The 24843-nt window shown below is 40.5% G+C and overlaps 1 protein-coding gene across 4 annotated transcripts in view; it reads left to right on the top strand.

Moving 5' to 3' along the window:
• The window catches only part of PDZRN3 (PDZ domain containing ring finger 3), a 175720-nt gene that overhangs the window by 113823 nt on the left and 37054 nt on the right, over positions 1-24843 (top strand). Inside the window, exon 1 of one of the 4 annotated variants that reach the window (XM_053378176.1) lies at positions 16547-16826. The exons of the other annotated variants lie outside the window; for them this stretch is intronic. Coding sequence (XP_053234151.1) covers positions 16758-16826 — 69 coding nt within the window. The 5' untranslated portion in view covers positions 16547-16757. Of the gene's footprint in view, positions 1-16546; positions 16827-24843 lie in introns of those variants that run through there. 4 annotated transcript variants of the gene reach the window in all.

The raw sequence follows: 24843 nt of genomic DNA on the forward strand, positions 1-24843 counted from the left end.
GGGGACACGCACTTTGCAGTGGTACCTTGCTTCCCGAACTCAATCCATTCTGGAAGTCCGTTCGACTTCCAAAACATTCACAAACCAAGGCACGGCCTCTGCTTGGCTGATTGGCCCCAGAAACAATGCCGGCAGCTGAAACAGACGTTCAGCTTTCAAAAAACGTTTGCAAACCAGAACACTTACTTCCGGGTTTGGGAGCCAAGCTGTTCGGGAACCAATGTATATATATATATATATATATATTTATATATCTCAGTGTGCTTGCGGTAGCTTATAACAATTGTATTTTTAAAGTAAACATTTACAATTCCAAAAACACAAAGACAGCTAAACAGGCTAGTAACATCTGGATTTTAAAAAAGGAATCAGCTTTCAATCAGCATTAGCCACATTTGCTAATAAAGTGCAACCTTACACACCAAAAGGCTCTCAGAACAAGCAGGCCTTGAATTTCCCCCACCAGAAGGTAGGGAAAGAGACATAGGTGCATACCTCTGGACTATCCTGCCACAAGGATAGTTATAAAGCCGCTTTCCCCAACCCTGCCCCCTCAGTCTTGGACTGCAACTTCCATTAGTCCCAGCCAGTATGGCCGGAGGTCAGGGATGGTGGCAGTTCTAGTTGAACAATAACCAGAGGGTGCTAGGTTGGAGAAGCCTTTTGTAAAGGCTCTCCTCTTTACTATAGATGTTCTATAATTCTCCATGGAAGGAATTTGGAGCAGGGCCCTATCAGGGCTGTAGCTGGCAGGGGAGAAATTACACCTGGCCACATCATTGCAGTTTTGTTTCTTTCCTTTCCTTTTAAGTATTTGGGTAATGCTGCTGAGGATTTTTCAGAGGCAGTGACAAACTTAGTGGCAGGATGTGTGCTCTGTTGCAGAGTGGGCAGAATATATGCTATATCACAGTGTGGGCATTCTTTCTGGATTGCTGCTTTACCTCTTAAGTATGATATACACCGAAAGATTTCAGGAAAGCCTCCTCCATTCCTGCTGTTTTACTCCGGCCACTCTTGAAAAAAACCTGATACTGCATAAATACTGCTTTGTATTTGATTTCTGTCTTCTAAATACTATTTAAATCACAAGTAATATTTCCCAGTCCTTTAGAGGAGTTAAAACCCAGCCTTTAATCAATAAACATTTGATGAATGCATAGCTTGGGGATACTGCACTGACTGATGGGTGATAATTGTGGGACTATATTGGTACTTCTGCAGTGAAATCTTTTATGAGTGACTGACTTTCCCACATGTTAGACACATTCATTGTTAGTGGCAATTGTATGTTCAATGTGCACGGTTAGTAGAGCTTGTCATAAGCAAGTGAAACAAAGAACCATGTCCCCGGTTTTAACATGGAAGCCTGATTAACAGCTAACATGTCTGTATCCTGAGGAAAGGATGGGGTGGGAAGATATCACCTAGCAGAACTTTGGCCCATCGCTGATCGTAACAAAAACTGTAACTTAAGTTAGTTGAAGAGGGATTTCCTATATATTACAACAGATAGAAATTGTACATCTGCAGTGTTCAAATAACTGCACTCCCTATGATTTGTGCATTCATATTTAAGAGTCATGATGTGAATGGGGACTGCATGCCAACTATTTACAATGGGAGGTAAACCCCACTCTTGATTTGGAATGTGACCACAGCAGCTGCAAAGGGTTAAAACCCCTCCTTCTCCATGCCATAGTCCCAGTCCGGATCAGCCCTTCCCAGGCTGGGTATTAAAAAACAAACAAACCATGAAAGGGCTAAAGTCATGAAAATCATCTTTCTTTTTTTTTACTTTATCTTATTTAACAAAAATAGTATACCACTCAGTTGAAAAAATAAATGAATAAACGTGCACACAAACCTCTAAGCAGCTTACAAATATGAGGTCTAGTTTGGCCCATAGAATGATATCATCTGGCAAGTTGAATGTTTGTGGCCTACAGATGCTATAAATAGGTAAAAGGCCTTCCTTCCCTGGGTATCTTAGATAAAAAGCTATTTTGATCTTCCAGTTATTTATACAGTCCAATACTATGGGTGTAATTGTCAATCGTTGATGGTATACAGTGGTACCTCGGTTTAAGAAAAGTCCTGTTTATGAACAATTCGGTTTACGAACGCCACAAAACCGGAAGTAGTGTCCCAGTTTGCAAACTTTACCTCGGTCTAAGAACGGAATCTGAACGGTGGAAGGGCACCGGTGGCAGGAGGCCTCATTAGGGAAAGTGCACCTTGGTTTAAGAACAGTTTCGGTTTAAGAACGGACTTCCAGAACGGATTAAGTTCATAAACCGAGGTGCCAGTGTATATGGAACCCATTGTCTTAACCTTTTGAAGCCCACTTAGCTGACTTGCTAAACCGATACTTCAAAATTTTCATGTTTGTTTTGTTTAACGTGTTACAACAAACTTAGTATGAGTAACTTCTCTCCCTTCGTACAGCTTACTACATATGTTTTACTGAACTTTTATTCTCTGTTCCTCGTGTTTTATGATGCATTATTTTACTTGTTACTTTTATTGTTATGGTTATTGAATTCTAAATTTAGTTTGTGATCTAATCTGCCCTAAGAACGTTCTGTTTCAGGACAGCCTATTAATGCCGTAAATAAATAAATAAAAACTATCAGGACAATGCAACCTCTTGCCCTAAGAGATTGTCCTGGAACAGGCCATGAATGCCCCTTACTCATTTTGTAAGAAAAGCCACATTCATTAGAACAAATCATTCTTACCAGCCTCTTCAACGATTGCCAGAAAAAATTGCATATGCCGCATGATATTTGTTAGATCCATCCTGCATAATTTTTTACTTGGCTTCTTCACACTTTGCTTAGGTTACCATATGCCATATTTGTTGAATCTTGTTAACAATGCATTTTTATGTCCCATTATAAAAGAATTATAGCCCTTGCATGGAGAGGGGGGAAAGATCAGAAGGGTCCATTATATCACTCCCTGCTGTGGGAAAAAAACACACCAGATCCTGCATTTGCCACAGTGAGGCTTTATAGTGTAACTTAGGAATTATCTCTAGCCATGACTTCCTTTGTAGGTACAGTATTACAAACTGTGGCATGGCCGCAGTTAGAAAGAAACAGAACAAAAAGAGAAATTAAACATTCAAGTGATCTTGCTTCTTTTCATTATTTCATACATGCGTTCTGTCATCAAATAATGGCCACTATTCAGCTGGTGATGAAAGAGACAAAGATTAATTATTTGGCTTCTTAACGAAGAGCGCCCCAAATATAAGGAACGTTTTGGGATTTTAATATATCATATTCAGTAGATCCATTTTCTTTGTTGCTTCAGCTATAGAGGCACCCAGGGCTGTATCTGAGATGACAACTAGGCAATTAAGGAAAAATGTGTCCAGGCTATGCCCCTGTCAGACTGAATCATGACCCTCCTTTTGGCAGTCACACGCATGAATCCCTCCCGGGGGGTGGGGTGGGTTGGAGGAGTTGCTCTAGACAATAGCCAACTTGTCAGATGACATGATACGTACTTTTTCGTGCATGCATGTCATGTTAGTGATATTATGCTTCCATTGGAAGCAGAGCACACCATGCCTGAGTAATAGGGTATTTTAATTAGCTCTTACTGGTCTGATTGTCTCATGAATCGTTAAAACCAAAAAACATGCATAGTGGGTGGTATGGACTTTTCCTTTGTAACTTGTATATATTCATAAGGGATGGTATCTAACCAAGTCATACTCAAAGCGGAACCTTTGAAATCCAGAACTTGCCACAGGTTGGCCATCTGCGTTCTAAATCATGTCAAAGTGTGTATGTCTTGCCACTTAACATTGCCATTCTTAACTTGCTCAAGAATCAAGACAGAAGGAAAATGTGCCTTCTGCTTTGAAGACAGGTAGGATACAAATGTTCAGAATAAATCAATAAATGTTACACATGCAGTTACTTTTAAGCAAAACATTGCCAATTTGTTTATAATTTTACCCCCAGGCAGAGATTTTTCATATCAAGGGTCCTTCAGATATTTTTAGCTGGAGATTGAACCCAGGATCTTGAACATTCAAAGCTATGATTCCTCCCCTAAGGAGGCTTGAATGTATATGGGGATCCCCCTCCCCAATTTAGGACAATTTAAGGGTCCCCTGGATATGGCTTGTACATATTTGCTGCAATTCTGCCTGTTGTTGGTTTGCTTGAATTCCCTTGAAGTCAGTGAGATTTAAGCAACCAGACTGAGATTGCAGCACTTAAGTTACAGGCCACTGATTGTCACTTCTTCCACAAATATGTGAGATTCAAGTTATACTGTTGCGCAATTCTGTCTCCGGTGGCCTTGATTTCTTCAGGAAAACTGGATCCCCTGAAAGTGAAAACATTCCAATGCTGACGTGATTAGCAATGAATGAAACTTTCCCCAAAACGTCTAGCTATATATACATTATTTACACAATGGGTGTGATTGGCTAATTCCGGGCTGCTCCTATAGGCCAATCAGGTTGCGGATTCACCTCCTCCAGAAGCCTGATTGGCTGCCCCTGCAGGCCAACCAGGTTGCTGATTCACTTCTACCTGGAGCTGGATTGGGTGGCTTCTGCAGACCAATCAGACTGCTGCATTCTATTGTTCTAGGATTCAGCTCAGTACATAACAGTCATTTAGACATTAAGACACAATGAGATGTTCATGGACTATAGTTGTCCTCTAGAAAGTGCAGAATGAGATGTTCATGGACTATAGTTGTCCTATAGAAAGTGCAGAATTAGTTGGTAGCACTTTTTTTAGTACAGTCTGCGCACGTACACACACACACACACACACACACACACACACAATTTAGTGATAGCATAGATTCATTATGAGTTGCATTATTTAGTAATTACATATAAAAAGAGTCAGGGAAATTTAACACATTGGCTAAATATATGTATGTAACTCCTAGTTTTCACACATTTGTGTGCCACAGCAGTCTTCCTGCTACCAAAGGCAGCTTATAATTTCATTGTCTTAATGACAACAACAGTCACTTTGCAACTTTCCTTCATTTCCAAAAATGCACAAATGGGCACTTTGTGGTAAGCAAGGTAAAATTACTTTCTTCCCCCTTCCCCTAGTCTTGAGAAAGTGTTAGTTTACAAGGCAAAGGTGGAAAGAACTTTGCCTCGCATTTCAAAGAGGTATACTGCAACTTAATTCTGCTAATGACAATTAACACAGATGGCTAAAAAAAGTAATTATCTCTTTTCGTTTTCTGCCACCTGTCACAAGTGAACTGTTTTCTTTAATTGCTCCAAATTACTCTTAATCACACAAAACAGCTATTTAAATCGGAGTTGCATCTTGAAGCCCAGGAGGAAGATTTAACACCTGAGTTGCGAGACTTTAAGAAACCATCATGGCGGCATAAGCTGAAATCCTTGAGACCAATCCCGGTTACACCAAAGTATAGCTTGAGCCGAGTAATTACAAAGTCAACCAGAAGGTTATCTCTATGTGCCAAGGATTTATCTCCCTTCACTAAATTACAGCCACATCCTTAGGTGTGTGTAAATGCTTACATGACTACCCTTGTGAGGCAATGTTTGAGCCCTGGCATATGCGATCTAAAATGGGTTTGTCACATCACCTGTGCAGTTTGCTGAACTAAAACAGTTTATTTTTTTAAAAAAAAGAATCTGAACTCCTTTCACTGTATCTTGGAATTCTGACATGGAACTCAGGGTGTGTCAATGAGTAGGGAGGAAGGATAGATTGGTTGCGGTAATGTGCAATTCTCCAATCAAGCTTGTGCAAGGTGTTGAAAGTTACAGGCAATGTGAAATTCAGTATCCACATCTTGCTACAAGCTTAGTACAGGACTCTCACTTAGAAGAAGTAGTAACAAATATAATTTATATAGTGCTTTAAACTGTTCAATGTGATGCCACATATATTATCTTGTTATCCCTACGGCGGCAGCACTTTAAGATAGGTCAGCAATATTATCCTCACGTTGTGGAAGCTGAAGGAGAATGACACAGACAACACCACCTTATGAGTGCATATCAGAGCCGAGATTCAAACCAGCTCCTTCCTGATTCGTAGCTCAGTCTCTTCACCACTGTGCTACACGAGCTTTTGATATGTTGCCTAGGTATTTTACATTACCTTTCCCAAGTACAAACATAGTGCAATGTGGGGAAGAAGAAATACCACTGAAAATAACTGGAAATGTGAGCTACCCAAACCATCATAGAAATCCTATTGATCTAGAATCTAGGTGCTTCCATAACTCACGAATAAAAAACAAAAAACACACCAGCTGATCTTGCCTCAGTGCTGATGTAATGAAAGAGCACCATGGAATGTACTTTTTCTTTCCAGCTGATTTTCCATTGGCATTTGTTTTCCATTTATTCAATTCTTTAGTGAGACTATTGGGAAGCATCTTCCTGCCATGACCCAAAGTGACAGACTTTTCTCTCTGTAGGTTTAATCAGTGTGCCTTCTGACCCATAACGTATGCTCCCAGAAGACATTTGCAGTCAAAGTATTCAACATTTGTAGACTGACAGTTCATTATCTATTGTTAACCTAGTTGATAGATACATTATCCTTTTGATTTTTTCAAAACACACATAAAACTTAAATTATTAAGTATGCCTGTATATAATAGAATACGTTTTGTGTCTAAATACTGTTAAATTTTCACACAAGCCTTAAGTACAAATGAACAATGAACAAGGCCTTTTCTGAGCTTATCCCCCACTGCCCCCCTAAAAACCACTTCAAAGTACACATTACACTTCCAGGCTGACTTCAGACATTGCTTATTAGGAAACACAAGGCTGCTTTTTCATTAACTCCAGTTATTCACTTTGGTGAAATGTGTGTCTACCATTGTGACTATGGAAATATTTCATGGTCACAACATTTCAGGTTTACAGTTGAGCACATGGTTGGCCAATGTGGTACCCTCCATGAGTTGTTGGACTACAGCTCCCATCTTCCTGACTGTTAGTCAAGGTGACTGAAACTAATGGGAGTTGTAGTCCAATCATATCTCAATGGCACCATGTGGTTATTCCTAGTCTTATACAAGGCAGAAGTAAACTCTTTAAAGAAATAGCAAGGGCCAGGTTGGGAACCTTAACCGGTAGCAGAGGATTGCGGGCATTGTGGAGAATAGAGTGATACAGGAGAATTTCAGGGAAGTGAATGTATCAGAAAGAGGAGAGTGGTTTGAGAAGCAAAATATAGTGTTCTTTTGTAAAAACAGGTTTTCTGCCCTATGTAATTTTTGTAACAATTGATATTACAAATCTTTGAAATTTCTCGACTGTACTATCTGCTGCAGAGCACAATGCAATGTGGAGCTTTAAAGTGCAAGTGTGAAATGAGATTGACTTGCCTCATACACTGAGGGGTGGATGTTAAGCTCTTGCTGCGACTAAAGAGAAGATGGGAAAATCCCATTGGACAGTGTATGATCACTGACTGAGCACGTGGATCACTGCCATTCTGTGAATGATACGTAGTGACATAACAGGACCTGTATGCTACAAAAATGAAAGAGTAGGGAATTCATTTATGTATATATTCTTTCATATTTATGTAAATAATAGTATTGTGTCAGCAGTAACTTCAGAGGGCTTTTCCTTAAAAACGAAAACCCAAATCCAACATCTTACAAATGTTATCTGTTGATCTCAGTGACTATCAGATAAAAGAAAATTGTCTAGATCCCTGAAAAGGCCCAACAGTCTCAAATGTGAGGAGATAATTATATTATTGATCCTTAAAGATTATTGTTCTTGTGGGAATGACAATTTTGCAAAGACTGCCCTTGGATCGCAACTGATGAGGTAGAACAAATTCATCTCAACCTACTCATGACAGGGTTTTATTAAATTGCATATTCATCTCTTGTGTGAAATTAAAAGCAGGGGGATTGTGTTACAGAGAGTTACACACATCTTTTCCTAATTTAACATTGTAAGTCTTTGCACGATTAACAGTGTGGCAAGAAGAAAAATAATTGTGTGGGGTTTTTTCCATATGCAATCCCTCATAATAATTCAAAAATCAATATGCACCCTTTGAGAATTACGCCCCACTCCTTCTTCATCCGAACAGTAAATTATGCAATTCAGGGTGGCCTTCTCTCATTTCCCTATGAATGGCAGATTGAGGATACCTAGGGGTAAACCAGGCATTATGTGTGTGTTTTTTTAAAGAAAATGTTTAAGTATAACCACTGGGACTAGAATCATTGCTTCCAATGCCCTAATGTGAATATCAATAAGACACCGGTCCGTGGAGCTCCTTGCTTGATTTGACAGTTTAAAGGATCACTTAGTTAATTAGCTGCCTCTGCATCCTTTAGCTGCTCCCTGCCTTCTGCCTCCTCTTCTCATTTTCCTTTTTTTGACATGCTAGATTACATCATTACTGGTGGTTTCACTTGTTAACCACAACAGAAACTGAGAATATTTTAAGCGTTAATTATCCATGGTTTCTCATAAGACTTGTCTTTCACTCGGGTTCAAAAGGAAAACACCAGCTCCCATGTTTCAAGAGTGTCCTAGCATGTAATGCTACCTAGCCTTCATCTGGATGGTTTTGAAGAGTGTGTTATTGAAAAGAAACATTGAAGCCTTTGTAGACTGTACTAATGGCCTGTGACCTTAACTAAGAATCTGCCTTCTTTTTTCATTCTTGCACTTCAATACATTTCCTGATTATTTTCTTCTGTAATGTATACAAACAAGACTTCCTCTTGACAGATACATCTGTGATATGGTACATTTGCTGCACTGTACAATGTTCGTGCTACTGAAGCCCATCTTTGTAGGGCTTGTTGAAAAGCATTTGAGCTCATCACCATATGCCCTACAACAGCCAAATTGGTTTGTGGTTCAGTATCTTATACAGTGGTACCTCGGCTTACAGATGCTTCAAGTTACAGACGCTTCAGGTTACAGACTTTGCTAACCCAACTCCGCTAACAACACTGTATTTATGGTTAACAGGTAGATAGCCGTGTTGGTCTGTCGTAGTCGAAACAAAATTTAAAAATTCCTTCCTTAGAGACCAACTAAGTTTGTTATTGGTATGAGCTTTCATGTGCATGCACACTTCTTCAGATACTGTGTATTTATGCACAGTACAAAAGCCATCTGAATACGAATCATTTGTAATCTAGTATCCTGTGACATTGGGTTTTGTTTGCAATCCCTAAAGGCAGTTCACCTTAAAGACGCTAAGGTCAAACACCAGAAGGATTTAGATACACTAAACAGATTGATAACCCCATTGTATCTCCACAATATTACTGTTTTACTTCAGCAAACTAGCAAATATTAGATGCTTCTGTGGGTATCACGGTAAATCACCACAATTTCCCTTGCCTCTGAGCTATAGCCCCATAACTGTGATCTCAGATTACTAGATGTGATCTAGTTCCTTTGATGAGATTGAACAATTAGTTTTTGATAACATGCCTATTGGTGTGAAAGATTGAAAATTATGTCAATTGATCTCTACAACATTCATGTTGATTAAACAGCTGCCTTAAAATTTTGCTTTAAAAACAACAACATTCATTCACCACATCACTGTATGAAGCATTATTTTAGATTAATAGGCTACAGAGCTAGAGTGTTGGCTTTTGTGTGTGTTCAAACCTTGGTCAGGTTAGGTTTTTTTTTTCCCTAATAAGGCTGCTTCCCATACTATTTGATACCATTGGTCCATGCTTACTCCTGACAGGTCTCTCCACAAAAACAAAGTTCACTACAGCCAATCACAAACAAACAACCACACCCCTAGACCAAACATCTCTCACCACCAAAGGAATACAAGCGAATAGTAAGGAGAACCCGCACAAGCAATGCTGACACAAAACCCCACACATACACTAAGTAGAATAGAAGCATTGCCATCCCACCCCACCCCCACTCACCACGGCCCCCTCCACCTCTTCCCCCTTTTTCTTCCTAATGTAACACTAATGTCTCAACATAGGAAACTGATCTGTAGAAAATGTAACTTGGAAAAAAGAGACATTGCACATACTTTTGTAAACCAAGAAATCCTTAAAAAATAATATGTTTTAAAAAATCCTTGTTCAGCTATCGTATAAAATTCACTGGGCTTGGAACTCTAAACCAGGGGTAGTCAACCTTTTTATACCTGCTGCCCACTAATGCCTCTTTCTTGATGGTAGAATCTCCTTACCGCCCACCAGTGCTCGATGGAAGGAGGATTCAGCTTGTGCCATAGAACCCCCTACCGCCTACCTAGAATCCTGAAACGCCCACTAGTGGGTGGTAGGGACCAGGTTGAGAACCCCTGCTCTAAACCTTCACAGAGTATTTGGGAGTCTGAATTGTTTTTCTATAGTTTATTTAACTGATCAGACAACCCCTTTACAAGGAGGCCACAAATTAAATGCAGTCCTGGCTCTCACTAGACGTTCTCCGTCTAATGCAGGGTTTTCCAGTTTTATTTTGTGCTGCTTCTGTCAGGAAAGGGCAGACCAAGTGGACTCTGTATGTGGAATGTGGAAGCTCCCAGACTTGACCTTTGATGGGGAGATAATATAACATTTCCCAGTTGCCCACTCGGGCAATACTGGAATCGAGCTCCTGCAATAGCCTTCAAATGATCCAGAGCGACATGCTGGAAATCTGTGTGGGTGTGCAGCTGTGCAATAAGCAACTGAGGGGGAGGGATGCCACCCCATAAAAGCGGGTGAGAGGTTTACCAAAGTATGGGCAGCATCTTTGTACCAGTGGGAGGACAAAGACAGCAAGGGGGGGGGGGGGTGGGCCCAAGATGGCAAAGGCAGGAATCGACCCAAATATAGCAGTTGCAATTCCCAAGTTGAAAGAAAACACTTGAGAATTCTCTCTGCGCAGCTGTGAATTTTGAAGCTGCTTCCCTAGGAAAGCCAGGAGAAGCTGCTATGGTTTTGTAGATTTTGCATGAGAGCCAGACAGGAAGGCAAGTTTCTTTGAAGGAAAGGCTACGTACTTGGCTTTTTTCAGGCCTTGAAAGGATGCACCTACAAGCTGCGGTCTCTGATAGAGAGCAAGCTCCTTTGCACCCAAGCCCAGCTAGTGCTTAAAATTCACTTCCATTATAGTGCTTTGAGGTGGGGCAGGTGGAGAATCACCACTGTGGCTCCTCTGTCTCCCAGTCAGGCCTACAGTGGGGTGGGATTTTACTCGGGCATATACCTGTTCAGTTCACTGGCTCAAGAATCAGACTAAGGACTTCCAGTCAAACTTGCTCTCCCACATGATTTCAGGGAAACCTGGGAGGGGGAGGATCAAGCAGTTGCTCTGTGACCTTGGATCGGGTGGTCTTGGATGACATTTGAGAAGCCTTACGATGAGAGCATCTATGCCCGCTTACTGCCAGGCAGCTGCTGGAAGTGAACGGATTCCTCTTGCCTCAGAAGCTAAGAGAGCCAAAGTATGCCTGCTTTATTTGTTTATTTATAAATTTCTTCCTTCACTTCAGGACCAAGCTATAGAGGAGGCTCTGTAGAGAGTGCTTTGATAATAAATAAGTTGTCATGATCGCACTGCCAAATATTTCTGTTCGCTGTGGCTTAGCAACTCAAGGCCTAATTCTTTCCAACAGAGGGCAGTGGTGTCATTTTAGCCAGTAATGGGAGCTGACAGACTTATTCCATGCACAACAGCAGTAGCTTGATTTTTGATTTTTTTAAAAAGGTAGTTTACTCCGTTCAACCTGGGAAATCACAGTATAACTGGCAGGGTTCATTTAAGCTAAATTGCACAAAGGCAGTTTGCTGGGTGTGGCCATATTACCAAATGCTGCTTTGTTCTCAACATTTGACGTTAGTAAACTAGTCCAAACCCATTGTGTTGCTATAAAATCGCACAAATAATTTCTAGTGTTCCTGTTCAAAATATCAAAGAAACAAAACTTTAATTAATAATTTCTATATCATTTTTAGAATGCAGAAGCCTTCAGTGGTATTTCGTCTTATTATTCATCATAAGAGCCCGATTAGCTCATTTATTTCTCACATATTGGGGAAACCAAGGCAAAGGCTTTCAAGAGCTTACCATTTAATTAACAGATGTGGAGGGATTTGAGCATGTACTGGAACAGCGAAAGCTGCCTCATACAGAATCGAGGTGATGGTCCATCTTGGTCTATTGACCAGCAGCAGCTTTGTGGGGTTTTAGACAGAAGCCTTTTCCAGCACTAACACATTGCATTTACTGTACTACTATTTGACCCTTATTAACTGGAGATGGCACCTTGTGCATGCAAAATATGTGCCCTTTGGCTAGCTACAGCCCTTCTCCATTCTGAAGACTATATCTGTATTTTGTCACCAGTAATGCATTATCTTGCATTGCCATACAAGATTTTAACATGCAGTTCTGAGCTAGAATGATCACCACAAAATAATCTCTTTTAAAAATTCCTCTTTGTAACGTGGTATTGTAAAAGCGGCCGTAAGACATGAAAACCTGGGGAGAAAGCTAGTTTTCTAATACTTTTCTAGATATGGCAACTCACAGCTGTGCAATGCTGGTAAGTGTTCTTAGATTCACCATGTGATAAGATCTTTCAATCTTCATACTGTATGTGTTGCATGATGGGAAGGAGTTACAGCCACAGTAGCTGCAAAAGGCATGAAAGCAGTGGATGAGCATAGAGAACAGCTAGTTCTGGCAGCAGATATGGAAGAGGGACAAAGCTATTTATTTTAATCACAGAATTTAGGGTGATTCACACTTTGTTTTGTTCGTTTTGCACACTTTACCGTAGTGACAGGGTAAATAACCCACAGGAAAATCTGCCCTGCAAATTCGTGGTAAAAAGATCTAATAGTGTTGGCTGGTCCTTGAACAACTAATATTAAAATGGCAGGAACAATGTGGTAAGTACAAAAGAACAAGGCAAAGGAAAGACCTGGAGGCAATGGCTGTTGGGACAAGGGAGGCACTTGGTAGGTGATTTGTGGCTAGGATATAAAATCACAGTCAACAGTGGAGGGCACCAAGGCCATGTCCTGGAACCGGATAAATGGGAATTAGAAATATATTAATAGAGTTTGTTCTTAAGAGACATTTTTCTTTTATTTTGGCACTGGCTCCAAGTATTCATAAGGTAAAAGCTCAGCCTGCACAAAACAACAAAGTCTGTAAGTTTCTAATTATTGAGAGCCAAAAACTTTTCATGGCCATAAGAGCTTTATGATATTGGGAAAGCCCTTATAAATAGCCCTATTGATAGTCGGATACATTCTCTGCATAGTCACTAAAAGGGCTGATTAAGCTGACCCAATTTTTGTACTTGGTTTTTTTTCATATAAAATAAAATCTGAACACATACAGAAACAAACAACCCAGATTTCTTTTCTTCTGTAAAGTGCTAATGTTCCAAACAAATACCTCCCTTCCTTTCACCCTCTTTCCTACAATGGTCATCACCATCATCATCATAAACTCAGCTTACATAAATTTATTACAAAGGAACAGCTGCTCTCTCTCTCTTTCCTCTTGCCCTCCTTCCGTATGAGAAAAACGTTGAAAATGAAAGAAAGTTAATTAGGCTATTGGTACGTTAAGCAAAATATTATTTCATTGCACCTAGCCCATACAAAGACAGTTTGCTTAAACAGTTGCTGATAAGAACACACAACTCAACCCAGGTCAATTTGAGACATTAAAATGTGTCAAAATTCAGAATTGGACTTACACACAAAAAGAAAAGCATCCTCAATTTAGAAAAGGCTCTTTGCTTGATTGTCACACTGACTCCACTTCCCAGCCAAGTGGGCTCATCACACCACATGGATACCACAGGGGTTATTGAATATTTGTCAACAAGAACATGGGAAGCCAACCCTCTTGATTTATTCTTCCATTTGAGATTACAGAATATTTTAAAGATATGTGGTGATATTCTTGTGTAGCTGCGTATTAACAGGGACTGCTTCTGAATTGCATCAGGGACCTGTCCTGTTATTTTGTTTCATTTAACTCATACTGATGAAATAAACTACTGATTTATTTCACTTGCAGCTGAAGAGCTGTTATCCCGATCTTCCTGATTCTTATATTAGCTTAGCAGATGTTCCAGTTCCTGGTGCACCAAAGAACACACTGTACACATTATACGTACCATGCTATGAGGTCGCAAATGCAGAATGTGGCCAGTGGAGAGTCAGATTCCATTCACTCTCCATAAAGGACAATGGGATGTGCTGGGAGAAGCTTGGGAGACAGAACCTCCAGATACAGGGAAATTTGAGACATGAAACTCAAACCTATCTCCCACTGAGTACAATGTGGTTAACTTCCAAGTAAGCAAGCATAAGATTGCAGCCTGGGAATGTGAAACTCCAAGCAACTTCAGGGAACATTCAGTCTTCCCAAAGTTGTCTCCTGAATCATTTGCCCCAGATATCCTGTGGTCTGTTCAGATTTTCTTTTCACTTCACCCTGTGTAAGGTTCTCCCACGTTCAAACCCTTAGAGATATACTTTTTCATGTTAACATATGGGCCGACCAAGTCAAGGCCTTGCAAATCCTCCCAAAGCTTTCAAAAAACCAATGCAGACTGTTTTGGTAAGAAGGGCAAAGGCAACAGAAGTTGTCATTAAGGGTAGACATGTTACAGAAAGAACCTGCCACCATATTTCCTTTTGTTCTTCAGCAGAGTTCTTACACTGTTCTTGATCTTTCTTGTCCACTCCACAGCCATCTGATGAGGAACCTGTCTCTGCTGAGTGAACATACACAGTGGTGTGGGTTGATGGCTGATTTATGCTTTCTTTGGCAATGTTTGTGCTTCACTTGAGAGGCTAGCATCACACTTTGATGATCAAAATAATGTTCCTTGGTTTGAGGCAGTACAGTTACTGTACATCCATCCCACTGTGTCCAGTTGTGGGATAAGAAAAGAATTACTTCCAGAAAAGAATAACAGGCTTCATCTGTTCACAGGACACTTTTTTTGACTCTCAGACTGCACACATACTGTCAATGGGTGAGTTTAGCCAACAATCAGTGGTTACTACTGTGAACAAGTGCTTCCTAAGGCTCTGTCCACTATTACCCATTGAGGCACAGTGGCTAAGAACGTTGTAATAGGGTTGGATAGAACTCAGTTCTGATCTCCACTCAGCTACAAAACCAGTCACCGCCTCCAAGCCTAACCTACTTCACAGGGGACTCCTCCAGATAGCCTCTTTCTTGAGCATTCATTCTGATTTGCTTGTAGGGAGGTTATATGTCTTCCCACCCATCAGTGGTTATCCCACACTTTATTGTGTATTTCCCATCCCTTTCCTACCTGCAAGAAGCCCGGTGGTAGTGGTTTTTTTAAAACTGAATTTCTTGCACCAGAGTGACAGAGCACTGTAATGCGCTTTAGTTGTGCAAACCTCAATTTCCAGTAAGCAACTGAATTCCTCTGCAAAGTACTGAGTGTTTGGGGGTGACCAGAGGTGTTCCAGGGATAAAGGGGAGGGGGACAGTGTATGCTAGCTTGATTAAATTGGCTAAAAGTTAGGATCTACATTTAATAAAGGGGGGGGCCCTGTTGCATCCTATAACGTATTCCCAACTAGAAGCAGTGTTTGTGGGATTTCTGAACACAGAGAGACACATGACCCTTCATATGTGTGTTGTAATGGATGAAGCTAAAACTTGCAAATCATCACTAGGTAATGATTTCATTTGGTGAATGGGGAATAATTTCACTTAGAATTTACCAGCTGAAGGAAGTAAATATACAGAGGGTTTTTTAAAATACACATCATAAAGCAACTACAGCAGTCACATTACCATGGAGTGCACATGCTATATGGTCTTTAGAAGACCTTGAAGTGTGCTCAGCTGATTATATAGCTGCTGTTTAGCATATGCATAAGCACAGAATCATCACATAAATACTATTAATGGGTGCTGTGATAATGTGTAACCATTCTGATGTCAGGTGGAATTTATAAAGAACTATATTATCGTGAGGTTTGCTGGCAATATTGTACTTTAATGAAAATAAGTTGCAGAATTTGTCCCATTCCTAGTTGCATCAGCTCCTTGAGCTGTTCCATTCTTCATTTTTCTTCCTTTCTTCTTTTTTGCTAAATGCATGCTTGTTCACTACAGACTTCCATTTAGTTGTGACCACGTTCTCTTAAATATTTTAAGGAGTGTTTTATTTAACTTTGCTGAACTGTTTAATGTTGCTTGTAATAGTTCTGTATCAGCAGCAGATTCGTTTTGGTTATGACTTACATTTAAAATGTATTTGTAAACTGCTTAAATATGCTAAGAATTATCCTTAGGGACCACAGTAAAATGCAGTCATGTTTATTTGTAATTGCTACAAAATGGTTTACAGAATTGTTAGTGTCTTTTATTATGCCCTGCTACTGAAGTGCTTGCTTGTTAATTAGAGAAATTTCAGCTGTCATAGGCAGCAATTATAGCTTCTGTATCACTGTCTGTTATGAATAGTCAATGAGAGCTGATTAATATGCATGAGCAGCAGTATATAGTGTGTGCATTGGACTAAAGCAGTAGAGGGAGTGTTGTGTACTGTGAGTGGAGGAGGGAGAGCATTAAGGAAGAAGGCAGAGTTGCTTGCCAGTGATCAGAGCATCACCAACGTAAATCGTTTCAGTTTCATCTGACTCTCTTAGAGTGCCAAAGGGATATCTACATGCATGCTTGCTAACAACAACTTCCCGGGCTCTTGCGGTGAATAAGAAAGACAGTTTTCTTAAACATGGGATGCAGCTTGTGCTCTCTGCAGAAGCAAGAGGAACAGTACAAATTGCTGTATGAAGTTTGCCAGGTAAAGCTGTTTGCTTTGAATTCTAAGGACGTATATATGTTACTTAGCCACATGACAATTGCTGTTATTTTTATTGTCAGAGCAAGAAGAAGGAATAGGCAAGGAATGTTATTCCATTGTAGCAAGTAAGCTATTACCTTATTTGACATGGGCTTTGGGATTTATTTATTTTTTATGGTGATGTGCCTTATGATACAAGTGCAGAGGTTTAAATATTCATTGAAATGCACCATATATGTTATAAACAGGCATCTATAGCTACAAGACAGTAGACCCTGAGACCCTGTCCCCAGCATGAGTTAAGGAAAACATCTCAGCCAGGGTCAGATCTTGGTCACGCTCTCTTTGAACAAGTTTGGAAAGACACAAGTGATGATTGATGTGGCGGAAGGGCTGGTAGCTGTTTACCAATAGTTCTATGGTGCTTCTTTCTGGAGGGCAAATGCACTAACTTATTCACCACAGACAGTGAGCCACTACCTCTACCAATACTTTGACTCAAGTTTAATTCCCGTAGATTCTGTGTTTCTGTCAGTTGTAAAAATTCCTTTTGCTACCCAGGGGAGATCCCATCTAGAATTCTTTCTTTATCTATATACAATATTTTCTCTTTCCCAACTTCTTCTCTGGCTACCAAGCACAGTGAGAATAAATGAACACTTGAAAAATCATTCTGATCTATATAGTCCATGCCATTTTTAAAATATTTGTTTGGGCTCCAGCCATTTGCCTCTTCGGTTGATTCTGAAAGATCATCTCATCCCAAAGTACAGGTTTGTAAAGAAATACTATAATAGTAGCTCCAGTAAAGTTAGACATAGCGTCAAAAGGAAATGCAGAATTTGACAAGACAAAACTTGTTTTACCTTCTCTTTACCAATAAATAAATAAATAAATAAATCTGAAAAAGTGGCCATCTTTATGCTCTATATGTTATTTGACTCTAGAAGGGAGATCTAAACAATAATTTTAAAATATAACTATCTGTGAACATACAAATTGCATGTGGGGTGATTCCGGCTTTACAAAGTACTTTATGGAAATGAAAAACAGAGCACCTAGCAACAATTATTGCTAAATGCAAAAAGTGTTTTGTTTTTACATTTGCCAGCAGAGGGTGTTGCAAATCACAGAGAAAGGTGAGGTAGTCTTTGTTGTGGAACTACTCATGTCACTCACAACACAGTAAGTAAAATGGGCCTTGTGTTCTGTACTAGCAGGAACAGTTAAATTTTAAGCAACATTTTCCATATATATGTCTCTGACACCTCCCAGAGAACACAATGGCTAAGTAGAAAACTTTGTAACTATAAACAGAAAAGCATGCTCACTGTCGTGACTGTTTTATATCAGCTCCCTTGATAAACAGTTTTCCTGTGTATTAGGAGAGCAAATGTTTTAGAAAGCAAGATAGCAAGACTTCTTGGGTATCATCACCACAAACTTTTATCAACATTGTTCTTGCAAATTTTATCCTAAGTGTTAGATACTTTGTCATAAGAGTTAACCCGTAACACTTCCTTGTTTTTTTATTATATAAAGATCTTGAATACTATTAGGCTTTAGTCCTATGACCACTTAAGGAAGGATTTGTGATTATAGTTAATTCGCATTGCTGATGGGAACTTTGCAAAATGTTTGTAAAGTATTGGTGGGGAGAGGGTCTTCATAAAAATTTTGATGGCAGTAATGGACCTCAGTGCTGGAAATAATTAGACACGGGTTTACTGGGGGCCAATTGGATTATTAGAAGAGTTGTACATTAAATCTCAATTACTTGCAGTTTCAGTGTACTAAGTATCAACACAGCAATCTCAGTTTCAGAGAAAGAAATCATGCTTATATTTCGATTAGGAGATGCTATGCAAATCATTAATTTCAAAGTGAAAAATCGTATCTAAGAAATGGGCAGTTATTTTTTGCATAAGGTGTGTGCATCCATATCTTGACACACACATTTTCCCGTTCATTGAATTTTACCCCTTATTTTAGGTCATGAGCAGCCTGATCCATGACCTAGTTAAATGGAAGTACTTGAACTTCAGCCAGTTTACAGCTTGCACTCCAAGCCAGCTAAGTTGGAATAGTAGGATTTAGCCAATGGTCAGCTCGGTCCTATTGATCAGCTTTACCGGCACACACAGCAGTTTTGAGCAGTGAGAGCTGAAATGATGTACTGCACTACCACATTTGCCCAGCCTCCCTTTGCTATTAGAGATCAGCAGTAGAGGGCTGCTCTACTGCTCCTGATTCCAAGACTGTTTCTTCGGCATGGTAACAGAGGGCTCACCCCACGGCCCAGCCAATCCATGCATGAAACAGCTGTGCTGGAAAAGGAAGAATGCTGATACAGCAACATTAATGGCCATTGCTTTGGCAGTGCTTGGGATCACACTGGCAATGCACTTTCTCACATGCACGGTTGATCTTTATGGTTTGCTTCTGCTCTACTAACACAGCAGGCTTGGGCTTTGTTGTTGTTAAGCAGAATATTATCAGTGGTTTAGAGACTGGTGCATGTTGGAAGGGCTGTTGTGCCAACTTCACTTATTTTTGCATGTGCTGGAGGTGAGCAAATATTAAATGGGAATCCTACGTATAATAGATATCACTGGGTATTGGTTGCCAGATGTTCAGGAGGTATTATTACTGGGCCATATTCCAGACAGTGCAGAATATGAAGATCATAGATGTTGATTCAACATATGCTTGAAGCAGCATAGAGTAATGTTGCTCAATTACAGAAGCACCTTAATGTGCCACAGTGAAGAGCTGATTCAGTAAGTTGTGGGATATAATGATGGGGGGGGGATGACAAGTTGTGTAAAACTGAGAGATGACAATAATCAGATAATTGCATTTCCAACTATCATATGTCATACTGTATTTTCTTCTTATTGTATTTGTAGTAAAGAACCTGAAAATATGTAAAAGGCTTGCATGGCACATTGTTAAATTCTCACAATGTGAATAAATGAGACATGCTTTCACACACACCTGCAGCAGGATGAGAGCTGATTCTACTTGATGCAGTCCTATGTAGCTACTGGATGCAAGTGCATATGAGACCCAAGGCCATGTGTCTGTCAGGCATCAAGTGCTTGACCCCATCCACATAGTTTCAATATTCAGATCAATACAGTGGTACTTCTGGTTATGAACTTAATTTGTTCCGGAGGTCTGTTCTTAACCTGAAACCGTTCTTAACCTGAGGAACCACTTTAGCTAATGGGGCCTCCTGCTGCTGCTGTGCGATTTCTGTTCTCATTCTGAGGTAAAGTTCTTAACTTGAGGTACTACTTCCGGGTTAGCGGAGTCTGTAACCCAAAGTGTTTGTAACCTGAGGTGTTTGTAACCCGAAGTACCACTGTATTCAGTTGTATACCATGATCACATAGGATCACAGCACAAAAAGAGACACCTGGAAGTCAAAAGTGATCATGCCTGCCAAGTCTCTGCTGTGAAAGTGTTGGACAATTGACACCACGTGGCTGACTTACAGTTGCGCCTCTGTACCACAGGGGACAACTAACAGCACCCTTCCAGATTATCTCAGTGAACAAACTAGCATGTAAGCATTCAGAAGGTCCTTTGGCCTAATCCAGCATATTTCTCTTATGTTCTTCCCCAGACAGACTCTTTACAGAATTTTGCAAAAGTTTAGCAGTTTTGCATCATTGTTGGCAAGCCAGAAACTTAGTACTTGCTGCTGAGGACGCGTCTCAAACTTACAAAAGGGTTATATTTTAAGGTTTTGGTTAGGTTTGCAAATTAGTGCTTAACAGCACCAAAAGTTATTCCAGATTCTACAAAGTCCTGCTCAGCATTAATCTTTAAATGTCAGTTTGTTTGTTTGTTTGTTTGTTTGTTTGTTTGTTTGTTTGTTTGTTAATATCATTGTCATTCCTCCAAGGAGGGAAGGGCAGCTGTGAGCTACATGGCTGAGACCTTCCTGGCTGAATAGGGTTTTTCAGGTAGCTAAAAAAGATGTGCTTAAGTTCCATGATCATGAATTAAGTTCCTTCTGTCTCCATATAATAACTCTCATTTCCTATTCTCAGTTTTTGGATTGTAAAAATCATATATGGTGCTACGTCAGGACTGTCATTCATTCTGTCATTCAAGCCATTTTCAAGACTGTAGCCCTCTCAATACAGCTCATGTCAATGCCATTAAAAACAAACATAAAACACATTCAAAGCAGTTTTAAATATGCCCAATAGAATAAAATTCAGTAAATGTTGACAAGGACTCGACGGCAGCATATACTACAAAAACTTACATTGAAAAGTCAAGGGAAACTAGGCAAGTTTTTGAAACTTTCTTAAAAACCAGGACTGAAGGAGCCAATCATACAATTATTAGAGATGCACTCTCTGCACTGAGAATATAGCAGAAGGAAAGGAAAGATAAATTCTGCATTTTTAGAGCAATACTATCTCTCTGTAAGTTTATCTATCCACCTCCATATTGTAATTGGATGAACCATGAGCTGTTCCTATGTGCTTTTGACTTACAGTGACAAAACTCCAGCAGAAGAAATGGGGGAAATGTTACTTGAATGAATTGGCATGCTCACAAATAACACATGCTCTGGTTGCCAAAGGTTTATAGTCCAGGCTTCCTCAACCTCGGCCCTCCAGATGTTTTTTGGCCTACAACTCCCATGATCCCTAGCTAGCAGGACCAGTGGTCAGGGATGCTGGGAATTGTAGTCTCAAAACATCTGGAGGGCCAAGATTGAGGAAGACTGGTTTATGCAGATCAACAGGGAAAGGAATTTACTCTTCTCCCCCCAGTCCCTATGTTAAGCTTGTGTTAAAATGGTAACATTTGATACCAGTTTTTGCCAGAAAGAGCTTTTCTGCTCCTCTTTGGTCCATGCTTAAACTTGAGTACTGGGAGCAAATAACCTCTACACCTGTGCAAATTTGATAATCAAGCTTGGGTGGAAGGAGCTGCCAGTTGAACAAACTGAGGAGAGCAATGGATGCCAGTGGCCTGAAGATATAGGCATAAATGTATGTAGATTGGGCATAAATGTTGAATAATTTGAATAGAGCACACTTTTCAAAAGTTTGACATATTTGCTTCATTGACACTAAATAAGTGATGGACAACCTGTGGCCCTCCAACTGTTGTTTGGACTCCAGCTTCCATGAACCCCACTCAGCATGGTTCACGGTCAGGGAAAATGGAAGTTAATAGTCCAGCAACACCTGCAGGACCACATTTCCCCGTCCTTGCACTAATGCACTAAAGGTAAAGGACCCCTGACAGTTAAGTCAGGAGTACTGTGTCCAGTTCTGGGCACCACAGTTCAAGAAGGACACTGACAAACTGGAACGTGTCCAGAGGAGGGCAACCAAAATGGTCAAAGGCCTGGAAACGATGCCTTATGAGGAACGGCTAAGGGAGCTGGGCATGTTTAGCCTGGAGAAGAGGAGGTTAAGGGGTGATATGATAGCCATGTTCAAATATATAAAAGGATGTCACATAGAGGAGGGAGAAAGGTTGTTTTCTGCTGCTCCAGAGAAGCGGACACGGAGCAATGGATCCAAACTACAAGAAAGAAGATTCCACCTAAACATTAGGAAGAACTTCCTGACAGTAAGAGCTGTTCGACAGTGGAATTTGCTGCCAAGGAGTGTGGTGGAGTCTCCTTCTTTGGAGGTCTTTAAGCAGAGGCTTGACAATCATATGTCAGGAGTGCTCTGATGGTGTTTCCTGCTTGGCAGGGGGTTGGACTCGATGGCCCTTGTGGTCTCTTCCAACTCTATGATTCTATGATTCTATGATTCTAAGTCCAGTCGCAGACAACTCTGGGGTAGGTTTACAGGCCGAGGGAGCCAGCGTTTGTCTGCAGACAGTTTTTCCAGGTCATGTGGCCACCATGACTAAGCCACTTCTGGCGCAACGGAACACCAAAACCAGAGCAGCGCACGGAAACACCATTTACCTTCCCATCAGAGTGGTACCTATTTATCTACTTGCACTTTTTGGTGTGCTTTTGAACTGCTAGGTTGGCAGGAGCTGGAACCGAGCAACGGGAGCTCACCCCGTGGCGGGGATTCGAACAGCCTACCTTCTGATCAGCAAGCCCTAGAGGCTCAGTGGTTTAGACCACAGTGCCACCCACGTCCCTTGCACTAATGCACTAGCTATGCATTCATTTTATTTTATTTTTTAGGCCGTAAAACAGCATCTATTTGAGAGTAACCCCATCAAACCCGGTGGTGCTTACTTCTGAGTAGAGCTGCATAGGATTGGGGATTCTTACTTGAAATTGCCATGGAGAAAATTGAGGAAGGGAGGTCTGTATTCTGGACCAGTTAATCCAGAACACTGTGAGCCAGTGTGGTGTAGTGGTTAAGAGCAGTAGACTCGTAATCTGGGGAACCGGGTTCGCGTCTCCGCTCCTCCACATGCAGCTGCTGGGTGACCTTGGGCTAGTCACACTTCTTTGAAGTCTCTCAGCCCCACTCACCTCACAGAGTGTTTGTTGTGGGGGAGGAAGGGAAAGGAGAATGTTAGCCGCTTTGAGACTCCTTCGGGTAGTGATAAAGCGGGATATCAAATCCAAACTCCTCTTCTTTTGTCTCTGACTCCACCATCACTGATTCCACCAGCATACAGTAATACTTTCCAAGGGAATGCAGCCCTTGACAGAGTAAAAAAAGATGGTTCTCCCTTACCTTATAGGAATACTTCAGCTGGGAAGTATGAAGGGAAGGAGGTTCTGATTTTAAAGTGACATAGCGTAGACCCTTCATTGCATACATACATTTGCGTAATCCGAAGACTTTTGTCCTGGGCTGGGTTTTCTGCTGCTTAATTAGTTCAGCATTCTCGTTGATAGACTGGAGACCTGTAATCTGCTGGGAAATGGCCTTTAATGATTGTGGCGCCTGTCCATGGCTCAGAATCCCCCTTTTTAATTAGACCATTTACTAGAAACTGGCAATTGAAATTTTCCTCTTCATTTGATGATGAATAATGCAACACCTCCATTGGATTCTCTATAGAAAATACAGTTTCTTCATGGTAGAAGGGTTTTTTGTTTTTAAAAAAACAAGTCATGGTTTGAAAGTTTTGTTTCTTTTTTTAAAAAACCCTACTTGTTATGAGTGATGCACTAAAATAGCTTCAAGTACCTTTTTGCATTACAGCCTTCAAAATATTAATATAGTAATTCACCCAAACATGTAAAATTTGGAGTAGGGGGTGCCTTTGGAGTATTTTTCTCTCCTTAAAATGATAAATGATTGGGTGAACAGGTTTGTAATGGTTTACATATATACATCTGTTCAACGCTATGAAGCAGGTGGCAAGAATTCGCAGGGGAGGAAGCACTAGGGACATTTGCTCTGAGCTTTACTGTCACATGTCAAATACTGGAAGGGAAAACAGGCATATGGAGCAGAGGGAAAAGTGCAGGTTTAATAAATGGGCTGTGTTATGTTCATTAATAATGAAAGGGAAGGTCATGACTCATTTTCAGGGGCACCAAAAGAGCACTAAAATTGTGTATATTGGAATTGAGACAACTGAATATTGGTGCAATAAGTGTTAATAAAGCATCCATTCACATTTTTCTGACTTGGTTATGTGGTCTGAATCTAATTGCCGGGGCAGGTGGGAAGACTCATTGCTAAAAGGCAAATATGGGTATGAGCAGCCACCAGAACATACTGCTCCGCAAAGAACTTAAAAAAAAAAAAACTATTTTACCTAATACAGAAAAACAACTAGGACATAAGGTTTTAGCAAAGAGGCCAGCTGAATTTGGGGGGCTGGGTTATCTGATAATGCATAACTGTGAGGGAAAAAGTCAATGAGCCTAGTCCGTAACACACTGTATAATGGTACAGTTGATTCCACACCCTCTGCCCCAGACATGCCCCATTTAACTCTAGAGTATCAGTTCAGCATACTTAGGCTTAGCCCAGCTTTTAACAAAATTGCGCACGTATCCACTTGTTCACCAACCCAGTAATTCAAAAGCCAGGTTCTAAAC

The sequence above is a fragment of the Podarcis raffonei genome, chromosome 2 (assembly GCF_027172205.1).
Source record: "Podarcis raffonei isolate rPodRaf1 chromosome 2, rPodRaf1.pri, whole genome shotgun sequence".
NCBI classification, from domain to species: Eukaryota; Metazoa; Chordata; class Lepidosauria; order Squamata; family Lacertidae; genus Podarcis; species Podarcis raffonei.